Source organism: Lolium rigidum, chromosome 1 (genome assembly GCF_022539505.1).
Source record: "Lolium rigidum isolate FL_2022 chromosome 1, APGP_CSIRO_Lrig_0.1, whole genome shotgun sequence".
Classification (NCBI taxonomy): domain Eukaryota; kingdom Viridiplantae; phylum Streptophyta; class Magnoliopsida; order Poales; family Poaceae; genus Lolium; species Lolium rigidum.
Genome location: NC_061508.1, coordinates 23,873,423 through 23,882,947, shown reverse-complemented (window position 1 = coordinate 23,882,947; position 9,525 = coordinate 23,873,423). Strand labels below are relative to the sequence as shown.

Sequence of the window (9,525 nt, the reverse complement as noted above, 5' to 3'; positions counted from 1 at the left end):
CTTGATGGTTATATGCTGATACATTTGTTAACCAAGCAAAATGGGTATCAGCTTTAAAATCAAATCTCAACAGTGTGAGGATTTGACTGTAATGTTTCTTTTCTTTAGGGTGCTCAGTGTTAATCTTGTACTCACAATTTATATAACACAGTTTGCAGCCTCTTGGGATTCAAAAAAAGGAAAAAGTCCACCACCGTGTCGCCCTCGGCTCCGCTGGCAGTCCCTGACCGGAGCGAGCAAAGCAAAAGATGCTCCGCCGCGTCGCTCCGTCGCTCCGCCGAGCCCTCGCCTCGTCCACGGCCCCCCTCCGCGGCGCGCCCCTCCCGTCTCCGCACGCCCAATGGCGTCGCTGTGCTTCCGCCGCCGCGTCCGCATCCTCCTCGTCGCTCCCGCCGCCTCCCCCGTCCCCGCCTCAAGGCCCGCCGCGGCACGGGGGCGGAGGATCCTCCACCTCGTCGCTGAACCCCGCTGAGGTGGCCAAATTCGCCTCCATCGCCGAGACCTGGTGAGATCCGTCCCCTCCCTCCCAGGCCTCCCTTTTGCTGATTTCTCGATTATACTACCTCCATCCCAAAACCCAAAACTTAAGGTTTATATCCTCCCTGTTCTTTGTAGAAGTATTCGCCTGCATATGATGCTCTGTGCAGTGTATGGGCTACTGTGCAACACTTCGTAGTAGTCTGTATGTTTTAAGATGCGCAAAATAAAGGGCACAACAAGTTTTTTTTGCTTTGCATATGATTGGTTACTGAGTTACTGGTGATGACTGGTGGCACTGTTTCTGGTATAAATAGGTGGGATTCCCAAGGTCCATTCAAACCATTGCACTTGATGAATCCAGCACGGCTATCTTTTATCCGCTCCACACTCTGTAGACATTTCAGGTACGTTTACTGTATCCTGCATTTTATTTTTCTATGGAGCATTGCTGTGGTGTTTTTTAGTTTTTCTTTTCCTCAAGAGCAAGCAGCTATTGGATAGCTAATTGCAGCCGTCTTTATTCCGTATTCTGATCATTTACCATTCCTCAGTTCTCGTGATCAATATTGTTACCTTTTGCTATATTTGGCCTAAGTGGTCCCTCAGGGTTCCACATTTGCGCTAGTTCTTTCCCCCTAAAGTTTACTCTTCCAGGAGGGATCCATATTCAGCTAAGCCACTTGAAGGTCTTAAACTTATCGATGTCGGATGTGGAGGTGGCATTCTCTCAGAGGTATCAAGCTTTAACAACCAATCATTTTAAGAAAACCTTCTGTTGTTTAACATACGAAATAATAAATATATCTTGAGGGTCTTACATCTGTGTGAAAGGGAGAACTAAGTTCAGGTTCCCTGGTATAGAAATTGTCAGTTTTTGTCTTAGATCAATTTCCTTGTGGTGTTACAGTGCAATCAGGACTAACATCTGTTCTCTTTTTATGTGTGATTGAACCGATGAATAAATATATGTTGATTTTTTTGGATTCTTGGTGTTGGGTGACAGCCTCTTGCTCGAATGGGAGCTACAGTTACTGGGATTGATGCTGGTGACGAGAATATAAAGATTGCACATATTCATGCCGTATGTATTACTCATCTTCATGCCAATTATTACTTAGATTTAGACAAGAAATGTATACTCGCTAAGTTTTATTAGCTTACTGCTGATGCCTACGAAACATATAATGCTAATATACGGTCTGACTCATACGTTGCCTGATGGTATATTGGTATTAGAACATGATCAGTATGCATCCATATTAAGCTTCTGGTGTTATGTGGCTGCTAGGGTTTGGGAGGGAGAGAGAGGGCTGCGAGGGCGCGAGAAGGCCGGCCGGGGGCCTTGCCCACGGCCGGTGGCAAGAGGGAAGGGATTTCCTTCTTAATTCTTGCTTGATTAGATTGATACATCTCCTCTCCATATATAGGTGGTGTTTACAAACGCCGTGGGTGTACAATGATGCGATGATAACCCTAGCGGCGGCTTACAGGGAATATAAATAGGCGGTGGCAACGATCCGTACCGCGGGGGGCTGCCGCCCCCCGCACCCCCCGCAGGCGTCCCTCGTAGGGCACGACATATGGGCTAACTCGACTACGCTACGCTCGGCCCAAGCCTCCGGCGACGGGCCTCGCTCCGCTCGTCGAAGTTAGCCTCCCTTTAGTATATGAATTTGGATCACAAAATAACAAACTCCACCTTGAGACAAATTCCTTGTAGCATGAACTTCAACAATCACCCGAATCAACAAAGAAAACACTTGCTGGCGCCAATAGCCACTTGGGCTAAACAAGTTATACCAACCAAGCTTGAGCAAAGCTCAAACTTGGACACGAGGACAGAGCTTAGTCATCATATCGGCAGGATTATCATGAGTACTAATCTTGCATACCTTCACTTTACCTTTTGCAACCACATCTCTCGATTGCGTGGTACTTAATATCAATGTGCTTTGTCCTATCATGGAACATCCGATCTTTAGTAAGATAAATAGCACTTTGACCGTCATCGAACAACTTAATGCAAGAATTATCTCCACAAAGCTCAAGCATATAACCCTTTCAGCCAAACAGCCTCTTTACCTCGCCTTCAACAATAGCCATGTACTCAACCTCGCAGTAGATTGTGCAACAAAGCATCCCGCAAAGTAGCCTTCCACCTAACGAGACATCCACCAACAAGAAACACATAACCTCGTGAGGGACCTTCTCCGATCCAAATCGCCGACATAATCTGAATCCACATATCCGGCGAGCCCCTCACCAATCCTCGCCAAACCTCAAGCAAGCTTTTGATGTGCCGCGAAGGTACCGAAAATCCACCGAACTGACTTTCCAATGTTCTTTACCGTGATTAGCCATGTATCGACCGACCAAACTCATAGCATATGATAGATCGTGACGTGAACAAACCATGGCATACATCAAGGAACCAACAAGCACTAGAATAGGGAACTCGAGACATGTACTCAATATCATCTTTAGAGCTAGGACATTGCAAAGTCGACAACTTGAAATGAGAAGCAATAGGAGTAGTAATCGACTTTGCATCATGCATATTAAAACGATGAAGAACTTTCTCAATGTACTTTTCCCGACTAAGAAACAACAAACTAGACTTTCCGTCCCTTTTGATTTCCATGCCTAGTATTTTCTTAGCAGGACCAAGATCCTTCATCTCAAACTCACTACTTAATTGATTCTTTAAAGTAGTGATCTCTTTCATGCTCTTGGCAAGCAATCAACATATCATCAACATATAGCGACAAATAAATAGGTGATCCATTAACAAACTTGATATACACACAACTATCATACCGAGATCTCTCAAAACCATGTGTAAGCATAAATGAATCAAACCTTTTATACCACTCGTCGTGGCGACTGTTTCAGACCATAAAGGGACCTCTTTAATTTGCAAACAAGATCCTCCTTACCGGCACAACATAACCTTCAAAGTTGGTCCATATATATATCCTCCTCCAACTCACCATGCAGAAGCAGTCTTTACATCTAGCTGCTCAAGCTCAAGATCATGCATAGCAACAATACCAAAGAAAGCACGAATAGAACTATGCTTCACAACCTGGGAGAATACATCATTATAATCAACACCTGGAATTTGATCGAAACCTTTTGCTACTAACCTTGCCTTAAACCGTGGAGGCTCATTAGGAGACAAACCTTCCTTTCTTTTGAATATCCACTTGCAACGGACAGCCTTCTTTTTTTTAGGCAAGTGCACAACATCCCATGTGCCATTTTTCTCAAGCGATTGCATCTCTTCTTGCATCGCACCTACCCACTTCCCTTTATCAACCGAAGCAATGGCTTCGTATATGTAGCTGGTTCAATATCATGCTCCACCTTGTTCGACGACAACTCAAAGCATAAACAACAATATCACATTCTTGAATTAATCGGGTAGGAGGTGTAATATTTCTCTTAGGGCGGTCGCGAGCAATAGACCGTCCTTGTCGTCGAACAAAAGGTGGTGAAGGTGGAACATCATTATCATCATTGTTGGTTTCAGGAAACACATTTTCATTCTCCTTTGCGTGCTCCACTCGCACGCCAATTCTCGTGCCGCTCATCATCGAAACATCGGGAGAATCAATAGCATCGAAATATCGTAGACGGACTATCATTAAACATAACCGCCTCATTAAAAACGACATTCCTCGCTCAACACAATTTTCTTAGTTTCGGGATTCCATAATCTATATGCCTTAACTCCTCGAACCATAACCAAGGAAGATGCACTTAACAGCCCTTGGCTCCAACTTTCCATTATCAACATGAGCGTAAGCAGGTCAACCGAAAACTCTCAAATCCGAATAATCAGCGAGGCGAACCGGACCATACCTCAATTGGAGTTTTCTTATCAAGTGGAACAGAAGGTGACTCGTTGATGAGATAACATGCGGTGGAGGTCGCTTCAGCCCAAAAACCTCTATGCATCTTTGCATTAGACAACATGCAGCGAGCCCTCGAAATAATGGTCCTGTTCATGCGTTCAGCCACGCCATTCTCGTTGAGGGGTGTACGGAATGGTATGATGTCTTACCATCCCATCATTGCTTTGCAAAACTCATCAAATTCATTTGAACAAAATTCCATACCATTGTCGATACGGAGTATCCTAACCTTCTTTTCAGCTTGGGTTTCTACCATAACTTTCCACTTCTTAAAAGCATTAAAAACATCGGATTTATGTTTCAGGAAATATGGCCACACTTTTCTTGAGTAATCATCAATAATTGTAAGCATGTAATTAGCACCACCATTAGAAGTTCTACTGGACGGACCCCAAACATCAGCGTGTACATAATCTAAAATGCCTTTGGTGGTATGAACGTAAGCATTAAATTTTACTCTTTTATGCTTACCAAAGATGCGAGTGCTCACAGAACTCAAGATTACCTAAATCGCAGCCATCAATTAGCTCTCTCTTTGCCAATTCTCGCCATGCCAAGCTCACTCATATGTCCAAGACGCTTGTGCCAAAGGTTAGTCTTACTAGTTTCATCGTAACTAACGAGCAGACAGCAATACCAGTGCAAAGTGCTACCTCTAAGGACATATAATTTCGCAGAATTCATATCACCAATCATAATAATGAGAGAACTCGATGATACCTTCAAAAGTTTGTTCCCACTTTGTACTTGTACCCGTCACAATCAAGGGTACTCAAAGAGATCAAATTCCTCGCCATGGAGGGTATGTGTTTCACTCCGTCAACGTGCGTGTCATCCCATCATGGGTCTTGATCTCGAACAGAACCAATGCCAACAATGCCGCACCGGTTGTCATTCCCCACACGCACAAAATCTCCACTCGCACAGTACTCATAAGAACCGAACCAATCTTTGTTACAGCAGAATATGAAACGAACATGCGGTATCAAGAATCCATTCATCATCACGTGAAACACATGCAGCCAAAACAGCTAAGCAATCTCCATCGAACTATCACTACCGAGCAACAACGAGCAGCCTCACCCTTACCGGTGACAACGGCGGCCTTACCATTACCATCATTATTTTTCGGTTGGTAAGTTCCGTTCCTTTTCTCCTTGTTACTGCAGCCTTCCAACAATCATCAATATTGTGGCTAGATTTCTTACAATACCTGCAGAACTTGTCACGTCCTTTGGACTTTGAGCGACCTCTATCGCCCTTGCTCTTATCTCTGTTGTTGTGGTAGTAGTTATCTCGCTGCTCGCTCCGCCACGGACCTCTAACGCCTCCGCCTTGGAGGACGAACTTTCAGCTTTGCACCATAAATTTCATTTTCTCCTTTTGTTGGAGAGCATCATAAACTTCCGCGAGAGTTAGTTTGTCGCGGCTCAATAATATGGTGTCACGAAAATTACCGAAAGAATTAGGCGACGAGCATAAAAGAAGAAGACCTAAATCCTCATCCTCATACTTAACTTCTATAGACCGCAAATCGAAACAATCTCTTTCCGGGAAGATAGGTGATTCATTACCGAACCTCCCTCTTGCAACTTATGCGAGAACAGCTTCATCTTCACGTGCAACTGCCCGTGAGATCCTTGGACAAACAGATCTCCTCTAGTTTGACCCATAACTCGGCGGTGGTTTTCTCCTGCAAGCACTTCCTGCAGAATATTATTGGACGAGATGGAGTTGAATCAACGATAAAGCCTTACGGTCTTTCCGCTTCTCCGCATCGGTCCGGGTATCCTTCGCTTTCTCGCCGAAAGCATCGATCGCTTCATCCGGATCCGAAGATTGGGCGAGAATCGCCCTCATCTTCACTTGCCACAAAGCAAATCTCGTGGTGTAGTCCAGCTGCGGTAGATCGAACTTCAGTGACGACATCTCGTAAACCCTAGATCCAAAGAACACGGGCTCTGATACCAAGTGTTATGTGGCTGCTAGGGTTTGGGAGGGAGAGAGAGGGCTGCGAGGGCGCGAGAAGGCCGGCCGGGGGCCTTGCCCACGGCCGGTGGCAAGAGGGAAGGGATTTCCTTCTTAATTCTTGCTTGATTAGATTGATACATCTCCTCTCCATATATAGAGAGGTTTACTTGACTCCCAAGCAAGGCTTACTTGACCCCTAAGCAAACCATAAGACTAACGGGCCCAGGCCCATGACGTACTCTAACATCTGGGGACTGATGATTCCTTGTTCTTTTCATCAACCTTTAGTCATTTACTCATGTAGACATTAAATTCCCCTACAAGTGCATCGATTGGTCATGATTTTGTAATGCAGGAATTGCCAGAGAAATGATGAATTTATTGTATTTTTAACCAACAGTTTTTGGTTCTTGCCTTCGCAGGCATCTGATCCAACAACTGCTTCCATTGAGTATTGCTGCACAACAGCTGGTAATCACTAATCACTTTCAGGGCATGTTTGAGTGACACTTCAGTTATGTTGCTTCACTATGTAGTTAAAACATTTGCTGTCTTGATTAAATATATTTTACTCTCAACAATTAACTGGACTGTAAAGGAACATCAGCATCTTCCAAATTTAAACTAGTTGAGGTTAATTTTTTTTTTGAGCAAAGAGTCGAGGTTAAATTTACATATACAAGTGATTATCCCTGCTATTTCTTATGGCTGAAGACAGCATAACATATGTGTATTATTGTTCATATGCAGAGGATTTGGTAAAAGAGAACAGGCAATTTGATGCTGTAATTTCCCTTGAGGTATGGACTTTTTTCATCCCGTCTTACATCCGTTGTTCTCCAGAGAAGGTGTTTGATCAAGAATAGAGTGCATCCATAGCTTATTTTTCATAGAATAGTGTATCGTGAGGTGTTTGGGTTATTATTGATGTGGGATCCTTTTTTTTACCCTCAAATGGTATTGGAAAATGATTTGATTAATATGTATTTGTTTTGCACATAGCTTCTGTTAGAGTCGCGTTGGGTGGGGAAGATGGCTCTAGCCACTCAAATAAAGACATCATTAGGCTAGTTAGGACTGTGTTGATTAGTGGCATCTAAATAAAGAGGAGAGCTACCCACACCATCCAAACAATCAAGCCAGAAGAAGTTCATTAATCTATTCTGCCTCTGTGTGCATCTGTGTCCAACGAAAACAAGTCATCAAGTGAGAAATATCTGGAGAACTCACATAATTTATAACAGAATATCGTAACACACCATATAAGCTCGTTGTGATAGCCATGTTCCCACCAGTCACTGCAGATTTTAGCCTGTTGCATGTGTAGCTTTCTTGATGAAAACTAATGTAGTGGATCATAAATATGAATTATCTTAATATGCGTGCAGGTGATTGAGCACGTTGATAATCCTCTGGAGTTCTGCAAATCTCTATCGGCCTTGACAGTTCCCAATGGCGCCACTGTTCTTTCTACCATTAATCGGTCAATGAGAGCATATGCGACTGCCATCATTGGTGCTGAATATATTCTCAGATTGGTTAGTCCAATTGTCCATCTTATATTTTGTTTATTTCATTTCCTATCGAAGATTGATTCACTTTCTCGGCAGTGTATTATGTTGGAGAAATATGGCATTCCATGGTGGTTAGCTTAGTGAAATCTTGACTCGTCTGTTGATTGTAAGCTCTTAGCACTATTGCTAATGTCATGAGTAATCTCGATCCAAACAAAATAGGTCATTGAATTTATCAGGTACATAAGTTTTGTGAAAGGAAATCGGTCGTTGAATTCATGGTAAAAATTGAAATGTCTATCCTCTCTAACATGTCTTTCGGTACATACTGGTCGGAAGTGCGGTCTTATGTTGAGTTCATCACTATGCCAGACAGGTGACAGATAAATAAATGCATAGGGATATATTGATCATGTAGTCAGCTGTGTTTACTGGCTTATAACACTAGAATTCAGTAACAACTCAGATCCTCTGACGAAACACTCAGATGCTATATGCTCATCTGCACTATTACCAACATGCTGTTTCAACATATGCTAATTCGAACTTAACGTGATGCTCCGCTGAATGAGCATCAAATATGACACTGTACTCTAAATTATTTTCTTTGTACTTTTACAGCTTCCTATAGGCACGCATGAGTGGTCCAAACTAGTCACCCCCGAGGAGCTAGTCCTAGCGCTGCAAAGAGCCTCGATCTCTGTAAACTACTAATCACTGCCACATGATGATTTTGCTGCCAGTTTATTTAACTTATAGCTTGACATCTTCTCTCCAGGTAGAAGAAATGTCAGGGTTTGTCTATAATCCGTTTACTCAAGGGTGGTCTCTGTCTGATGATATTAGTATAAATTACATTGCTTATGGCATCAAAAAAAAGTGAAACACCGTCAACGATTTCACAGTAGCAAGATAATGGGTGGAGAAAGGATCGTCTGTGCACCTTTGGAACATTTCTTGGAAGCAAAACTTATGCAACTCCATATTTTATCAGGGATCTCACAATCAAGTAGCACCAAGAAGAGATTGTCCTTTTGCGTTATCCCCAGGAAACACGGAGTAGTCTTGTTTTCTTTGAGAAGTTGATGGGAGAGAACAGCTACCATGAAGGGCTGGTTAAGTTTCCACAGATTGTAATAAAATTATGTTTCAGGCAAGTTTATCGAGTTCAGGGTAATACCTTGATGTAGATTAGATGACATGAGCAGAAATAAGTGCTCATGTCATCTAATCTACATCAAGGAGAGCAGGAAGTTAAGCAAGGAATATTGTTTTCGGCCGTCTTTATGTCAACAGGTAGTATACACAATTATATTTGTATATTTTTTACACTTGGCTAAGCTGATAATTTGGTAGTGTATTTATTGCTTCCGATGCCACTTTTATGTGATCGGGAAGAATACATTAGTCAAATGATATTACTCAATCTGCAAGGCAGGTCAAAACAATCAAGATCAGCCAAACGAAATGCCAACATGACACCACAAATAGCAGTCCCCTGGGTAGCTACAATGCATTAACATACGCTGCCAGAAGCATTTCTCCTAAATAAATTACCAGAAGATTTCTCATTCTCAGAAGCAGGCTTGCACATCCCAGAAATGGCGAACACTTCTACTTATGCTACAATGTACACAATCCTA

The 9,525-nt window shown here is 42.9% G+C and overlaps 1 protein-coding gene across 1 annotated transcript; it reads left to right on the top strand.

The window, feature by feature from the left end:
* Nucleotides 1–248: 248 nt before the first annotated feature.
* LOC124705517 (ubiquinone biosynthesis O-methyltransferase, mitochondrial-like) lies at nucleotides 249–8,924 on the top strand. The gene is made up of 9 exons (XM_047237224.1): nucleotides 249–505; nucleotides 795–884; nucleotides 1,135–1,213; nucleotides 1,484–1,561; nucleotides 6,791–6,839; nucleotides 7,119–7,168; nucleotides 7,757–7,906; nucleotides 8,504–8,584; nucleotides 8,661–8,924. The coding sequence occupies exons 1-9, from the start codon at nucleotides 249–251 to the stop codon at nucleotides 8,763–8,765; spliced, it is 939 nt and encodes a 312-aa protein (XP_047093180.1). The 3' UTR covers nucleotides 8,766–8,924.
* Nucleotides 8,925–9,525: the final 601 nt, after the last annotated feature.

Excerpts from the sequence above, each read along its gene's own strand:
- LOC124705517 (XM_047237224.1), top strand. The coding sequence starts at position 249 with ATGCTCCGCCGCGTCGCTCCGTCGCTCCGCCGAGCCCTCGCCTCGTCC. Across the intron at positions 885-1,134 it reads ACACTCTGTAGACATTTCAG|GAGGGATCCATATTCAGCTA; the intron begins GTACGTTTACTG and ends TTACTCTTCCAG. Across the intron at positions 8,585-8,660 it reads TGCAAAGAGCCTCGATCTCT|GTAGAAGAAATGTCAGGGTT; the intron begins GTAAACTACTAA and ends TCTTCTCTCCAG.